The sequence below is a fragment of the Balaenoptera borealis genome (genome assembly GCF_965194805.1).
Source record: "Balaenoptera borealis genome assembly, chromosome: 1".
In the NCBI taxonomy this organism is placed as follows: domain Eukaryota; kingdom Metazoa; phylum Chordata; class Mammalia; order Artiodactyla; family Balaenopteridae; genus Balaenoptera; species Balaenoptera borealis.
The window spans coordinates 56541951-56560029 of NC_138860.1; the positions used below are offsets into that span (position 1 = coordinate 56541951).

At 36.3% G+C, this 18079-nt stretch overlaps 1 protein-coding gene across 9 annotated transcripts in view; it reads right to left on the bottom strand.

Annotated features, from left to right (window-relative positions):
• Positions 1–18079, bottom strand: part of RABGAP1L (RAB GTPase activating protein 1 like) — a 789965-nt gene that overhangs the window by 589159 nt on the left and 182727 nt on the right. For all 9 annotated transcript variants that reach the window (XM_082379555.1, XM_082379554.1, XM_082379553.1 and 6 more), the window contains 4 exons: positions 12726–12936; positions 9443–9617; positions 2133–2290; positions 759–869 (listed from right to left, as the gene is read on the bottom strand). In XM_082379555.1, the coding sequence (XP_082235681.1) occupies positions 759–869; positions 2133–2290; positions 9443–9617; positions 12726–12936 (655 nt within the window). The remainder of the gene's footprint in view (positions 1–758; positions 870–2132; positions 2291–9442; positions 9618–12725; positions 12937–18079) is intronic.

Here is an 18079-nt window from a genome sequence, read left to right on the forward strand (position 1 = left end):
TTGTTTAGAAAAACAATCACGTGTGTGCACGTGTGTGTCGTGGGGGAGGGAGGGAGAGAAAGACTGAGAGACAGAGAGACAGAGAGAGAGAGAGCGAGAGAGAGAGAGATTGAGAAAGTGGGTGCAAAGCAAATGGGGTAAAGTGTTATTAATAAGTGATTCTGAGTAAAGAGCATGCAGGTGTTCTCTGTACTAGGTTTTTTTTTCTTTTTTTTTAACTCTTCTGTAAGTTTGAAATTACCTCTAAATAAAAAGATTAAAATATTGCTATGTCTACTGCTAACAAAAAAATTAAAATATAGCATAAATATATAAACGCATGCAGACACACGTGTGTGTATATATGTGCATGTGTGTTTATATATTTTAAAGATATATCTCTTAAAGATTCTGATATCTCAGTAACTAAATTGACTTTTTAATAATCAAAATGATTGAGAAGTTAAGGTATTTGTCCTATATGCAAATAAGGGAGAGACGGAAAAAGCCCAAATAGGGTAGAAGCAGTTATTACTGATAAAACAAAGCCATTTCATGTTTATTCCCCCCATCAATTGACATTTTCAATGAACCAGTTATATCTAACTTATTTAAGTGGGGAAAGCATTAGGTTTCTCATTCTCATTTTTAAATGGAGAAACTGAAGCATGGTGAAAAGCCACAGTAAGTAATACAGCTGAGATTCAATAGTAAGTCTCTTGAAACACAGTAACAATGTCAATACAAGTTTTGGTAGCATTTAGGAGCAAGCTGCTTACCTTTCAATAGCTAATTCTTTGTTAGAAAGTTGCTGCACTGTAATCACAACCTTCTTCTCTATTCCTTGTTTTAATTTGAAATAAAATTTATCTCTATCCTTAGGCACAGGACTGAAACATGCAAAAAGAACAGGAATTAAAAATAATTAAAAACAATAAAAAAGATCTCTCTTTCAAGGTTAGAATGAGCCAACAAACTATTTAAGCAACAACACCCTTATTCTTAAGATATCCTAACTCTCATCTTGCCACAGAGTAACTACAAACTTTACAGTCAGCAAAACAGAGTGTTATTAATTTTTAAACTGGGTTTACAAGAGCCTTATAATTTATCCCTAACCGAGATTAAAAACAAAACTTTTTAAATGACATCATTTCAAATTTTAGTTTTTAAATTTTAACAAATTTAGGAACATGGTTTATTTAATTACTTTTAAGACTGTCACATTTCTGGTTTAGCTGGTTGCATGAATGCCTTTAACACAGTGAAACCCAAGGCAAAAATTGAGAAGAGCTTACTTTTAAACATCTAGAATATGAGATGACTGTGACAAATCCAAGTAAATATAAATAAAAGATGAACAAAGAGGTACAGATCAGGGCAAGTTAAATTCTAGCCTAGGCCAGACTGACAATTCTCAAGAATTAGTTCATTAAAACAATAAGTGTCTAAAAGAAACAAAACAAAAACAGTTAATTGTCTAAAATATAGGTTGCCTTATCTGAAAAGGAAAAATACCTTTAGCAACTTATTTGACCTAAAACTCAATTTCTGTATCTGTAAAAAACAGATAAAATACCTACCTAACAATTATGGTCAGAAACAAAGGCAAAGTAAAGGCGCATAACTGATCATTAAAGAGTATAACTGTTTCCTATTATCTGCCTATTTTTGAACTAAAGAAAAACATTCCAAATATACAGCAGAAGGAAATGGTTAATTAAATGATGGTCAAACCATACAACATACTACCGGTGACCATTAAAAATGATTTTAAGAATATTTTAATTAAAAAATTCTTATATCATGAAGTTAAAAGAAAAAACTATATATACATATAAAACTGTATAAAAATACACTCTAGAAATCAAATATTAAAAGTGATTGTGGCTGACAAAACCATAGCTTTTTACTCTAATTTTATTATTTTACTAAATTTTCTACACTAAAAATCAGTATTTTAAAATATTAAGAAAATAATTTACATAAAATATCTGAAAAGCATGACAAAAGTGAACCATGCATTCACCAGTGAAATATTTCTTTATCATCCTAAAGCTTTATACCAACATTGTATATTCTGGAAACTTTAAATTAGCCAATATTATATTTCAGACACAATACCAATTTTTAACCTTTCCAAACAACCTCACCTAAAGTTTCCTTTTCCATCATCTTCTTTTACCTCCAAGGAGACACTGAAGGTAAATACATCACTGTCAGGGGTAGGAATAACTGAGTCTTTAACATCAGATACTTGTCTAGAAGACCGTTTGAAAGCTGTACAGAAACTATACAAAATTCTGCTTACCTAAAAGAATAAAAATGGAAACAATATTAGACAAAGATTTAACTGCATTTTGATAAACTGCTTCCCTAATTCTTGAATCTATAATTTCCCATGGTCACAATGCTCTTTAGCAGATAAAGTAGATATAGTCTAAGCATACACACACACACACACACAGAGTTTGTAATATATAGTGTGTATATATACACAGTATAAGCATATATACACACACACAGCTGACCCCTAAACAACATGGGTTTGAAATGCACGGGTCCCCTTATACGCAGATTTTTTTCAACAGTAAATACTACAGTAGTATACAAGCCACGGTTGGTTGAAGTGGCAGATGCGAACAGTGGATAAGGAGGAACCGCTAATATGGAGGGCCAACTATAAATTATACATGAATTTTTGACTGGGCAGAGGGTCAGCGCCCCTACCACACCCCACCCCCCAGCCCCAGCACACTGTTCAAGGGTCAACTGTACTTTGCTTCTTTCAATCTGGCATTTAAACACCAAAATAAAGACGTTTAATTTAAAGTCACAAAAGAAGCTGTATGTATGTACAGATGTTTCTATGACCCCTAAGATACTATAATGCAATGAATGAATCCTAAGATAATTACTAGAATGATACTGGCATCTAAACCTTCCCAATGAACACACACAAACAAGGTTTTAGCCCAAGGTGTCAATTTCTCTTTTCACTTCTCTCAGCTTCAGGGGGCTAGATCCTGAGGCATAGAATAAATACTGTTTTTTGCAAAAAGAAAACATGATTTAAAAATTTAAAGAGCACGATTTAAAGAGCTTCCAGTGTTGTTACTCAACGTTGTTGTTGTTGTATAAACGTGTCGCAGAATGAATGAATCCTGAAATGTTCTTATCTAATTTATTAGTATTAAGCCACCCTGGTGACTTTATATACACACACATAAATATATGTATGTGTGTATATATATGGATGGCTTTTACTCCTCCCCTGAAGTGGAGGAGTACTCTACATCCCACACTCTTCCAGACGGTATTATCTTCCTTGGTTCCAAAAGAAGCATCATACCATCTCAAACTCGTCCGCTTCAAACACAAAAGACCTTCCAAATCTCTCAGGCCCCTCATGGGTTGAACAAATAAAAACAAGATGAAATAAGAAGGGTTTGAACAAAGGTCATATTTTCAAAATCTCACACTGGGAGGTACTAGTAAAGAAACTTCTCTGAATATTAAATCCTTCACTTTAGATAAAGTGAATTCAAATTATTCTTTGTATTAATCTAAGATGATAATATTTTATAATTTGCTTGAAATAAGAGCACTCTCATTAACAGTAGAATTTCTTCAAGTATGGGGGTCTTTCCTTAATATTCTATTTTTATTATATTCATACATTCTACCTTTTCTCACACACACATACTCTAACACATTCAATGGTCCTCAAACTTCCAATGGCCACACTTATATCTAGTAATCAATGACTACCCTAAACTGCCTTTCCAGTGCCAAATCAATAGTTTCCTAAATTAACTGACTTACACAGGTTAACTGTATAAGAATGCTGCCTGCCAGCCTAAAGTTCAACTTCAATCAATAGCATCATATTTGTATCACAGCATTTGTAAAATTTTTTAATATGTTAAAGTGTTATCTCATTATAATTTTATATAAATGAGTAAAAACAACAAAGCAGCAAAGAATTGATATTAATAAGAACTGTAGACCTCAAATCTTATACAATTAAGACAATGATAAGTTCACTCATTCATTCAACCAATACTTTTTGAGTGCCTTCTGTGTACTAAGTATTATTCTAGGAGAGAGGGATACAGCTGTGTACATGGAGCTTTCATTTCAGCACATGTAAGTTGAATGTGCTTGGGGTGAATGGGAGGAATCATTAGCTAAGGCAAAAACAGATATGTTCAGCCTCAACTGGACCCTTATTGGACTTAGCTCAATAATTTAAATGTTATAGAGGAAAACAGAATCAAAGAACATGCTAGAAATAAGTCACTGAAGATTATGCCTACAAGGTAAAGTGTAAACAGGGACTTTAAACTATTTTCAGTTCTTTGAGTACTCCCCACTTCCTAACTCCAAATAAAATGTGACGTCTCTTATTTACATTTTATGTGTATTTAAGAAAACATTTTTAAGCATATTTTTAAGAAAACATTATATGTGAAAATAGAATACCTGTACTTAGGTTTTGATACATTAGTAAAGTTAAACCCCAACCCTATTTATTATTTTTTCTTCTCTCCTATATTCTTCTATTTCATTTTCTTTGTATCAGAGCTGTCCGCAAGCCTACACATCAGGCCACACCAAAAAAAAGTCAAAGAACTTGGCGAATTCTAAAGTAGATGGGCAAGGCTCAGGAATTTCTTTTTAAAAAGGCTAAGCATATGGGGCTGAGCCAGAGTGGTAGAGAATGATGGGGGGAAAATCAGACTACACCTTTCTCTCTTCTTGGAGGAAGGACACAACAGTACATTAACAGCAATCAAACTGCATTTAATCCTGACCATGTCTTAGAAGTTGCTATTTCCAACAACAAGGTTAAAATCATTTGTGACTTCTAGAGTCTGTGAATAAGCTGGAATGATGATCCAAGAATTGGTAAGGTAGAGTAGCTTCAAAAACAATGATTATCAATGTCTATAGTTATTGGAACAAACTGGGTAACCAATTTCATCATGAAAAAATTTAAAACATAATACCATGGAAAACATTTCTATACATGTCACACTATTAAATACACACACACAAACACACACGCACACACAATAATCTAGAACAGGCATTTTCTTTGCAGAAGTCAAAAGGTTTATTGACAAATAATACAGTACAATTTTCCCCCAGAGGCAGCACCTACCTACAGAAAGCATTAGTTAAACACAAAACTATCTCTTGGAGTTGTTGTTGTTTTTGAAGAGGTGGGCAGGAGGACACATGTAAATATGTGGAAAGGAGATACACCAAAATCTTAATTCTGATGGAATTCTGAGTAACTTTTATTTTCTTTTGTATTTCAGTATTTTCCAAATTCTCAATTATGTATTACACATTAACAGTCCAAGAAATGCTATTAAATGAAATATTTACTTAAAATAAGTAATACAGGGGGACTTCTCTGGGGGTCCAGTGGTTAAGAATCCGCCTTCCAATGCAGGGGACGCAGGTTCGACCCCTGGTCAGGGAACTAAGATCCCACATGCAGAGGGGCAACTAAGCCCGTGCACCCTAGAGCCTGCACCACAACTAGACAGCCTGCATGCCACAACTACTGAGCCCGCCTGTTGCAACTAGAGAGAAACCCGCGCGCCACAACAAACAGCCCGCACACCACAACAAAAGATCCTGTGTGCCACAACTAAGACCCGACGCAGCCAAATAAATAAATAAATAAAATATTTTAAAATAAATTAATTAAAAATAAAGTAAAATAACATAGCAAATTCTTCTAAGATAAAGCCTTTTCACTAATATTAGTGAAAAAGGAGCAACTCTTTTAAGAACATTTATCAAGAAAATGTCCACCCAAAAAAAGTAAATGTAGAAAAGTCATCCTATAAAAGATACCCAGAAAAATATGTGTTAAAATTTTAAAAACAACTTGCTCAAATATATTACTAATTGAAAGGAGCTAAAACAAGTGGCAATCATACAAGAATTTTTTTAATTACAAAAATCAAATTATTTGAGAAAAACAATATAACTTCTAAATTAATTTCCAAAATAAGGCATTTTGCTAAAATACCATCTCAATAAATATAGTTTAGCAATAATATTTTCTCATACAAGGAATTAGGTTTTCTTTTATATAGTAGTGTACCAGCAACCCTAAGAAAGACCAATGCATTAAGAGTAAAGATGTTCCTAATGATACCCTTGGTATTATGAAATACCTCTGAATGCCTGTAACACCAGCTGATAACAACCTGCTTCTAGAACACAACACGGAGAATTGCTAGTAATGGTAAGTATGTCATAACATACAAACAAACAGCAAAATCTGTTTTGAAGAAAATGGTTACACTGAGTAGTAGAAACAAATTCTTAAAGAGAGTCGACTAATTATCTTTAAAAACAGTTTTGTGTAATATATTCGTAAAGATGCAACAAGAATAGGTGCCTCTCTGGCTTTTTGCACTGTGCTTTCTGATACTCTGCCCTGTCTGTAATTCTTCAGCAGAACTCTAGCACATCATTCTCCCTGTACCAAGATCATCAGCATCAAGATACTTCTGGCTGGATTCCCCAACTCCTTTGCCATAGATAATTGAGATCCACTCCAGCAGAGTCCCACAGAAGAACAGCCAGGGCAGTAAGTCAAATGTGTCCTAACCCTTCTGTGGGAACCCCTAATCCTTGCGTCACAGGTCCAACAAAGCCATCACCCTCACTGGGCCTCCCCTCTACCACTGTTGGTGCCTGCTGCTTGTGGGATATTATGGTGAAATAAGAGCACATCACAGTGGTAACTGCTAGTGGCAGCCATGCTGCTAGTCCCTCTTGAGAAGATGTCTTCTTGCCTTTAACTGACAAACTTCTTCAAATCTCATCAGGGACTCTGCAAACAATGGAAAACAAATTAGTGCCACTGCTGCATGGTACGTATTTAAGCAATTAGAATGTCTGTCATCTGTTCCTGAGCTGTCTTTGCCAATTGTCTGTGTCCATTAAGAGGGACCCAAATACTAAGGACTAATGTTGTCCCTTCACCACACAACAAGAAACCTCCAGGAACCAGATAACTAGACAACCAGTAAATGAAACAAAAAGATGAGTAATTATTTTTTGAGGGGAGAGAGGACGATGTCAGACATTCTATAAAAGGCACGAGTAAAACCCAAAGGTTGCTGGAATGCAAGCTATATGAACGAGAAATCCCTTTATGAAGCTTAACTGAAAGGTAAAAATCCATATTTACTTTTTATAATAAAGCAACAGGAAAGCTGTGACTGAAAATTAAATGGGTCTTCAGAGTCATAAACTTCCTTAGGAAACCAGCTTTATCATCTATTCTCTCAGCCTTTGGATAAGGAAAGGGTAACCATAAAACCTGTCAGCCAAACCAGAGCACTTTTGAGAATAAAATGAAGTGCTTTAATAATATACTTGGACAACAGGCATAAACTAGGACTGCTCCAGGCAAAGAGGAGCATAAGGTCACTAGTCTAAATAAATACCATCTATGTTATGGAAATGTCATGAGTATCAAGTAAATGCTTAGCGCAGTGCCAGTCATAAGCCCTATATTTATACCGGGTTGTTACAGAAATGATCTCTCATAGTAAAGTCCAATAAAAACTGTCATTTATTTCTCCTTCAAACAATGAATTTTACCACCAATGTCCCAGAATGTAACACTCTGAAAAATTTACTCAAAAAAATTAAATAATAAATGGACATCACTTTATCACAACCTGCAATGTACCAAATATCCTCTCCAGAAATACAATTAATACTATTTAATACTATATCCAAAATGGTCAGGCCGAGAATTCCCCCCCCAGTTTTATCCACTGCTTACCCACTGTTAAAGCTCTCAAAAATGACAAATATTTCCCCCCCCATAAACAAGTGGATGCTATAACCCAAAAAGAGAGTTTCATACCATCACAGTTATGAAAAATGCTTGCAACCAGGTGCCTTTCAATTTCCTTCTACAGCAGTGTTTCTGCCTCTCCAAGCAGCAGGTTCTCCAATTCTTCAAAGTTCTCTTTCTTACTGTTGAGCACCAATTATCCAGAATCCACACAGGTATGTTAAATGATGGTTGCCAACATGAAATGCCAGGACTCTACCATCTGCTTCCCCACCTCTGTAGTGGAGTTGTAAGGATCAGAAATAGACCCCCCCAGTTTACAAACACACACACACATTCTTTCAACATATTTATATTCACTGCCTGCTATGTGCCAGGCATATTTGTACTCATTCACTCTACCTATCACACACTTGGCCAAGTAGTCAGTATCGGTATATGTATAGGTATTACGTATGTGTGTGTAGTTATATATACATACACACATTGGGATGAAATAGATTCAGAACTATATAAAAAACAAACAAAAAGAAACAAATTTGAACTTCTTACACAGGCATGGTTCTGACAGAGGACTTCTATGTCTGTACATGTTCATTTTAGTGTAAAAAAAAATTAATCACCAGGGCATAACAACTGACATACCCCTCACGCTTAGTATCAGACACACAGAAATCTACATTTCTATGAGTTCCCATGTTGTGGCCAGAAATAAACTCTCAGAACTCCTGTTAATACAATGGTTTATTTATGTTTCATAGTAAAGAGAAAATAGAACAACTGCTACTTTCAGCATTTTCTGCTGACAATTTATATTTCCAAAAGCAAACACACCTGAGACCTTGCCCATCCAAATCCATTTATTAATGCCTTTGAAATGGTTGTATAAGTACTAAAGTTCTAAAAGTGCAAATTATTTTTAATTTGGGGAGAAATCAATAGATACAGAAAAGAAGGCAATTTCTCCATGTATGTAACAGCCATTTGATTTTGAGTCTAAGAATAAACTACCATTTAGTAATTGGTAAGAGGAACTCACTGGCATCTTCAAAGGACTACAGGTTGACAACCCTGCTGTATGGGAGCATTTGTATTTATAACTAATACCAGTTCTATAGAGCAAAAGCCAGCCTCTGAGTGAATGCACATAATAAATGATCACCAGTGAAAATCACAGACACCTATGAAACAATCTTACTGCAGTATCTAAGTGAAAGGCCCAGCAGAGAAACAGGGATTGTTACAGACATTTTTTAAAGTCACATAGACCAACCAACTTAGGAAAAACAATAAAAGAGGGGCAAAAAATATTCTTCCTTTCTAAGTCTGAGCAATTACTACCATGGTGGGGTGGGAGGACAGCTTATCAAGGGGGATTTTTCTGTTATATATGTTAAACTGAGAGTACCACTTTAGTGCACAGAGTTATCAGATTTAGCTTTCCCTATGATGCGGCTCTATGCCATTATAAATATTAACTTTCTCTTCAGAAAGATATTCCAAATTTATGTAATATGGTATATGGTCGTATATACTAAATTATATGACAGTGAAATTAGAGTTTGAAAATATTACCCTAATTCACCTCAATAGCGAATTGCTACAACATATTATACTTACTGCCTCTTTAATTTCACAGGAGAAAACATGTATCTGGAATTCTTCTGAACCATGGGAACTCTCTGTAAATGCAAAGCAATTGCTCTCTACTGTCCCATCATGTCCACGTGCACAGAATAACACCTTATAAATTGGAAAAGATGCTATCTCCATGTTGTTGGATTGGTCTATGATTCTGCAGAACAGTGATGAAAAATGGGATAAAATATTAACTATCAAAGAACAAAGGCAAACAGTTTTACTATGCCAATAACATACAAAATAATTATCTTAAAATCACAAAAATAAACTGGTACTAATAAAGCAAGAAAACAATTATCTTCATATTTTTGCTATACACACACACAAACACACAAATTCTTCACCTTCTTTTGACAATTACTTCATTTTTGTGTCCTATGATCGAATTCATTTACTTTCAAAGCCAAGTATACACTGCCTGGTAAAATCGATGTCACGCATCCCTAAATGCTAGTCTTGTTCTGTTATGGCAAGAGGAATGCCAGTAAAAAATAGCACAGACCATCTCTGGAGAGTTCATTTCTATTTAAAGCAGCACCTGTAAGTTTATCCAAGTCCAGGTCATTCATCGTTCAACAAAGACTTCTCTTACCCTAAAGAAGGTCAGAGTGGTTCCAAAGATAAACTTAACAATGGAATTTAAGAGGTAAAAGGAGTTTGTGGAACTTAGGAGCAAATATTTCTCTGACTTTCCCTGTACAAATCCTAAGCCCTAGTTTGATCCAAAACCTCAAGACCACCTCAGGATCTCAAATTGTAGAACTGAGGAGGACCTACTCGGAATAGAGAGGCAAATCAAAACACTAAGTCTTTGTTAAGGTATGTTTGGCACTTTGAAACTCAATAGATACAAATATCAAAATGCCTTTTACTGTTAAGAGATATCATACAAACAATATACCTACAAAACGCTTTCCTGAAAAAGTCAAAGCATTTTTATCAAAACCTTGTAAATTTATATTGCTATTAGTTTGGTACTTAGAACTTTTCTCACATTCTAAACTTCAGAGAATGAGGCAAATCAGAAAAGGGTTTGGAAAAGATTAAAACAATCTTCAGAGAATAGTATAGGTTCAAGACACATTCAACCTAATTTCCCAGACCTGGTTCATTTATTTGTTCATTCAGCAAATATTTACTAAAAACCTGCTATGGACTGATACTGCTGTAGACAGTACTATCAGACAGAAGCTGTAGCAGGAAAAAATACCAATAACCTGCCCCCATGGAACTTATATTCTAGTGAGGAAGATAGACAATAAACAAATAAGCAAATAAATATATAATATCAAGTCAAAGAAAAGTTCTATGAAGGAAAAAAGGCCCAGTAAAAAGAAAGAGGGATAGTTACGATATGATCAAAGGAGGCTTCTTTTGACAATCTGGCAGTTTCTTACAAAACTAAATATACCCATACTATATGATCTAGCAATTACACTCCTTGGTGTTTATTCAAATGAGTTAAAAACTTACGTCTACACAAAACCCCACACACAGATGCTTACAGAAGCTTTATTCATAATCGCCAAAACTTGGATGCAATCAGAATGTCCTTCCATAGGCAAATGGAAAAATAAACTGTGGTACACCCAGACAATAGCATATTATTCAGCACTAAAAAGAAATGAGCTATCAAGCCACAAAAAGACATGAAGGAACCTTAAATGCCTATTATTAAGTAGAAGAAGCCAATCTGAAAGGGCTACTTATTACATGATTCCAACTATATAATTTACTGGAAAAGGCAAAACTACGGAGACAGAAAAAGATCAGTGGTTGCCAGCGGTTGCAGGGAGGGACAGATGATCAGGCAGAAGGCAGGAATTTTCGAACAGTGAAAGTACTCTGTATGATACTCTAATGGTGCATACATGTCATTATATATTTGTCCAAACCCATAGAATGTACAACACCAAGAGTGAACCCTAAGGTAAACTATGGACTTTGGAAAATTATGTCAATGTAGGTTCATCAACTGTAACAAATGTGGGGACTTCCCTGGTGGTCCAGTGGTTAAGAATCCACCTTCCAATGCAGGGGACATGGGTTCGATCCCTGGTCCAGGAACTAAGATCCCACATGCCGCAGGGCAACTAAGCCAGCGCGCTGCAACTACAAAGCCCACGCACTCTGGAGTCCGTGCACCACAACTAGAGAGCCCGCGCGCCACAACAAAGAGCCCCCACGCCGCAACGAAAGATCCCGTGTGCCACAACTAAGACCCAACGCAGCCGAAAATAAATAAATAAATAAATAATTTAAAAATAAATTAAAAATTGTAACAAATGTACCACGTGGAAGAGGATGTTGATGGTGAGAGGTGTGTTTGGGGGAGGTGGGGGGGGTGCCCATCTGGAAGATGGGAAATCTCTGTACTTTGTGCTCAATTTTGCTGTGCACCTAAATGTGATCTAAAAAATAAACCCTGTTAAGAAAAACAGGGAGGAAGAAAAAGAAGGCTTCTTTTGATAAAAAGGTTTCTTGAGGTGAAACCGGAGAGAAGTGAAAAAGCCACTGGAAAACCAAGGAAAGCTTGTTTAGGCAAAGTAAAGAGACTATACAAAAGCCCTGAGGTAGGAATCCTGACTGATAGGCCCTGTGGCAGGATTCATGACTGCGTCTGAGAAACAGCAAAGAGGCTACTATGACTGGAATGTAGCAAATGAATGAAGTGAATGAATGAATGAAGTAAATGTAGTGAAAGAAGTGAGAGAGCAAAGGAGGGAGGGAAGAGAGGGGAGAAGGGCAGAAGATCAGGTCAAAGCAGATCATCAGGGCCAGACATGGTAAGAATTTCAAATATAATCACAAGTGTGATTGGAGGCTACCGGAGGGCTGAATGTAGGAAAATAACAGTTATCTGATTTACATTTAAAGAAATTCAAGGTTCAGATGACATTAAATATTATTCCTAGTGAAGCATGTGAGAAAAAGCCATTTTGCTTCTTTCCAGTCTGACGTAAAGAGCTTGAAATCAAGGGATCACTCTAGTTTTTTGAACCACTGTTACGTGACAAGGTGAAACACAAATCATAGGTATTTTTACAGTTATAGTTGCATTTATAGTATTCTAAGCAAATTTTACAAATGCCCCTGGCAAATAAGGAATACAGTCTAAACCTAAACATGTTTACTTTGCATGGCTACAGAGTAAAAGTAAATTCAGAGTAAGTCCAAGGCCTCACTTATGATAAAATATCATCACCACTACCCAAAAAAACTTCACACATGTCTAAGGGGGTAATAAAGGATTAGAGCTTACCTCACAGAACCCTCCGGAACATTTGGCACATACAGAGTAACAGGAAAGGGGTGCTGACTGGAAGATTTCATAGTTGCCATTGCCCGTAAAGCCTCCACTTCATTACGTGGGGAAGAAACCTTCATACATCCTAAGTAGGTCAGTTTGTTAAATAAAACACTATCTTCTTCAGGTATTCCACTTGGAGAAGATGGTCTGGGTGTAGAAATTTCTGAAGAAAAAAAAAAAAGAAACACTCAAAAGTTAATATAAAACTTCACAGTATAATTTCACCTATTGCCCAAAAACAAATGAAAAATTGCAAATAAAATTTAGGTCTCCCTGTGTTTTCATTTCTTTTAATGTTTATCCTACATCTTAACTTAGAGTTCTGGAATTGGCCATTTTGTACTTCAGATCTCTCAAAGTATTATCTTACTTAGCTATAACTTCTTTAGAGGAAAACAAAAAAAAATTTTAAGCTTTGTATTTTAAAAAATAAAAAATACGGAGTTCAAATGATATAAAACAATAAAGAGAAAAGACTACACTAAAGACAGTGTGAATTATCCTAAAACTAATGAGAATTAAACAAAACTAAAATCAGTTAAAAGTGTCTCTGGTAAAGATCCTGCATAGCACCAAATTTATTAATCAGCCTAAATTCCTCAGCAAAAGTAAACAGTGTTAAAATGTTCCATCTCATACTAATACCAACAAAAGTCAAGCTCCTTATTTTTCTCCTTCCTAGCTTGCTGGCTTCTACAAACTATGTAAGTATTTCAATGAAAAATTTTTCCTCAAAATAATTATTTTGATAAATTATCCTATGATTGCTTCCCCCAATTCTTTAAAAAAAAAAAAAATCCACTTTAATTCTAAGCACAGCATGCATGTAGCAAAGTCCCAACTGTGGTTAGAGAGTATATATCTGCATATATCAGGTAGTATAAAGCTTCCCCTCTGCCACTCTCCCCATCCCCACCTAAAAACCCACATTCAGCTAGTCTCCAACTCTTCCTACTACCCACATCCATGCTGTACAAAATTAAGCAGCCTGTCTCACCCAAACTAGATCCTGGTGGCATGCTCTAATTCTCATTACCAGGATTACACTTTCAGGATATTAATAAATAATTCACAAAAGCCATCCCCAACCTCCCCACTCCAGCTCCCAAATACTATACTAAATCATGCACCCTTCACCACTTTTTTTCTATTGAAAAACTATGCTTTGGTGACTGATGAACACGGTAGATCAAGTAGTTCAAATGGTCTAACGTATGTGTAACTGGAATCCTACAAAAGAGGAAAGGGTGGGGAAAAAGCTTTCTGAAGAAATAAATGTTTTACAAAATCTGTGTAGCTCACAGATTCATGAAACTCTGTATACCCCAAATACAAAAACAATACATAAATGGATCCAAAAAAGACAGATGACAAAATTACTGTAGACAAAACCGTTAAAATAACTATTATAAATATGATAGAGGAATTAAAGAAAAACACCTAACAAAAGAAGGAGAAAAATGGAAGACAGAAAAAAAAGAACCAAAAGAAATTCTAGAGCTAAAAAATGCAAGATCTGAAATGAAATATTCCCTGGGTGGATATAACAACTACTTCTAATTTGCATAAGAAAACAAGAATATTAAAGAAGATCCTTGGGATAAAGGAAAATGATACTAGAGGGAAACTGAAGAGCACCAAAAGTTATAAGTATGAGGGAATGACTTTTTCCTTGCTGTTTAATTTCTTTAAAATACAACAGACTGCTGGTCATCCCCATTTGGAAATCTTATTAATCAGTATGTCCAAAATTGAATTCATTAGATGTCCACTCAACTATTCATGCCTTGAGTAACTCTTGAATCCATCCCACTTTTCTTTGGCCCCATAGTCATTACCCAAATTACTACAGCAGTAACCTCCAGTCTTTCTTTCCTCCAATTTATTCTCCACACTGCAGCCACCAAGATCTTCCATAAAGATGAAAGAAAGAGGGACTTCCCTGGTGGCACAGTGGTTAAGAATCTGCCTGCCAATGCAGGGGACACGGGTCCAAGCCCTGGTCTGGGAAGATCCCACATGCCATGGAGCAACTAAGCCTGTGCACCACAACTACTGAGCCTGTGCTCTAGCGTCCACAAGCTACAACTACTGAGCCTGCATGCCACAACTACTGAACCCCACAGGCCTAGAGCCTGTGCTCCAAAACAAGAGAAGCCACTGCCACGAGAAGCCAGTGCACCAAAACGAAGAGTAGCCCCTGCTCGCTGCAACTAGAGAAAGTCTGCGTGCAGCAACGAAGACCCAACACAGCCAAAAAATTAATTTATTTATTTATAAAAATAAATGACTAAGTAAAATAAAATGCCAAAAAAAAGATGAAAGAAAGAGAGGGAGGGAAGGAGGGAGGGAGGAAATAAATAGATATACCATGCAAACACTAATTATAAGAAAATCAGAATGGCTATATTAATATCAGAAAAATCAGACTTAAAAACAACAAATAGTAACAGGAGAAAAAGAGACATTTCACAATGATAAAAGGGTCAATTTATAAGGAAAACATAATTTAAAAAGTGGCTATGCCCCTAATACCAGAGCTTCAAAATACTTGAAGCAAAAACTAGCAGAACTGAAGATCCTCAAACTGAACCAGTCAAACTGAAGTAACAAGTCTGCTATAGCTTCTATGTATTAACTGAAAACACTAGGGAGAATATAAAAAGTAACTACCTTAGGATTGTTTTTGTTGTTGTTGTTGTTTTTAATTTTTTTTAATTTATTTTATTTTATTTATTTTTGGCTGCATTGGGTCTTTGTTGCTGTGCGCAGGTTTTCTCTAGCTGCAGCGAGTGGGGGCTACTCTTCATTGTGGTGCACTGGCTTCTCATGGCGGTGGCTTCTCTTGTTGCGGAGCACAGGCTCTAGGCGTGTGGGCTTCAGCAGTTGTGGCTCGCAGACTCAGTAGCTGTGGCTCACGGGCTCTAGAGCACAGGCTCAGTAGTTGTGGTGCACGGGCTTAGTTGCTCTGCGGCATGTGGGATCTTCCAGGACCAGGGCTCGAACCCGTGTCCCCTGCATTGGCAGGCAGATTCTTAACCACTGCGCCACCAGGGAAGCCCAGGATTGTTTTTTTTTAAAAAGCAAATAACAACAGACAGATTGGAGAGAGGTCAAAACTTGAAGAACTACCAGTATAGTATTGAATTCCCTTTTACATTTTTTCATCCTTTATATCCCACATTTGACCTAAGGGCAGCCCAAGTTGCAGAACTGTGCAGTGAGCAACAAAACGTGAGAACTCAAAATCCAATTTTTCTGGCCAAAGGACAGGAAAAAAGAGTCCCTGTAAACCAGAGAACGTTTGGGGAATTATAACTTATTTTTTTTCTCTCTCTCTTTTTTCTCTCCCAGTTCTACCACAAGGCCAGCCCCAGTGTCGGAGCTGCACCACTATGTGGGAAGTGGGGCTGGCGGGAAAGGATGGAGTGCCATAGCATATGCAACTCGAAGAAAAGGAACCTCTCAGTGGTTAGAACACCCAAACAAAGGGGCTTGGCTCTTGTGGTTCAAAAAGGAAAAGGAAACCTCTGCTATTTTTTTTCTTTCTTTTCTCTCACCACTCTGTCCTGAAGTGAGAAACCTGTCTTTCTACGCAAGAGAAGAAGGAAAATGGGCCCCAAGAAGCCAGAGAGTATGGGGGAAATCCTGAGGAGGAGAGTTGGAGAAGGTAATCCCCTAATTTTGTGTATAAACTAACACAAGTCTTGGGTTCACCACCATGCTATACGTGTGTGGAACAGATCAAAGAAGCATAGCAAAGGTTTTGGAATTGACTGACTTTGGAACCAGAAAGCAAGAGAGAACTTGCAGTCTGGATGTAACCAAGTGGACTGCCTGCTAAAATAAAACAAAATCAACATTCTTCAGAGGATTTTTTCTGGAAACAGAATCTCAAAACGTAAGTTTCAGAAAGTCTGGAAAACAATTCAGTTACTCAACTAACAAAAAAAACAAAAACAAAAAACAAAAATAGAAAAAGGTGACAAATTGTCAAGGGAAAAGCAATCAACAGATACCAATCCCAAAATGATGCAGTTGCTGGAATTATCAAAGACTTTAAAATTGGTATTATAACCATGATCTATGACATAAAGGTGAACAAACCTGGAATGAGTGAAAATATTAAAATCCGCAGCGGAAGAACAGAAAATATAAAAGGTAAATTTAAGACCAGAAAAATAGAATATCTAAAATTAAAAATTCACTGGATGGGCTCAAAAGAAAGGAGATAACAGAATAGTGAGCCAGTAAACTGGAATACAGATCAACAGAAATTTTCTAAGCTAAAGAAGGGAGAAAAAAAAAAGATTGGAAAACAATGAAAAGAGCCTTAGGAATTGCAGGACAATATGAAAACATCTAATAGTTCTGTTGTCTGAGTCACGGGAAAAGAAAAAAGACTACCCACAAAAAAATTTTCTAAAAAATGCCTGAAAACTTCCTAAATTTCATAAAAGATATAAATTTACAGATTCAAGAATCTCCGTGGACACCAACAAAGATAAATTCAAAGGAAACCACACCCATATAATCAAACTGCTGGAAAACAAAAATATTGAAAAAAATATCGAAAGTAGACAAACAGCATGTTACAGATAAGGGAAGAATAAGTGATTCAAATGACTGCAGATTTCTCATCAGAAACGGTAGAGAAGAGAAGACAGCAGGACAACATCTTTATTCAAAGAACATTGCTCCATAGAAATCCAGGGGTTAGGTATGTCAATGGAGGTAAAGGGCCTACACCCTGCCCCATGCCCTTTGCTTTTTTTTTTTTTTTTTGGCTGAGCCACACGCTATGCGGGACCTTGGTTCCCTGACCAGGGATCAAACCGTGCCCCCCCTGCAGTGGAAGCACGGAGTCTTAACCACTGGACCACCAGGGAAGTCCCCCCCCATGCCCATTTTAAGTGATATGTTATAATTACTGGGCTTTGACCTAAAACTGTATGTAATTTTATTCTGAGGTTCAAGATTTCCAAAACTATTGATGATGACAAACATTTTATTTGGTACTTACTTTGTGCCAGGCATTTTACAAAATACTTTATATGGATGGTATCATTTAAACTTCTAAATCCCTATGAAACGGGTTCTATTTTATCTCTATTTTACAGATGAGATAACTGATCATCAGAGAAGCTGAATAACTTGCCCAAGACGCAGACAGAGCCTGGATTCAAATCTAGGTCTGAACTCCAGATATCATGTCTTAGCCTCTATGAAAGGTCTAAAATAGAATGAATTAAAATCAAAATGAAGTTTATTCTGCCCTTAATTATAGAGTACCAGCTCTTCAAGGG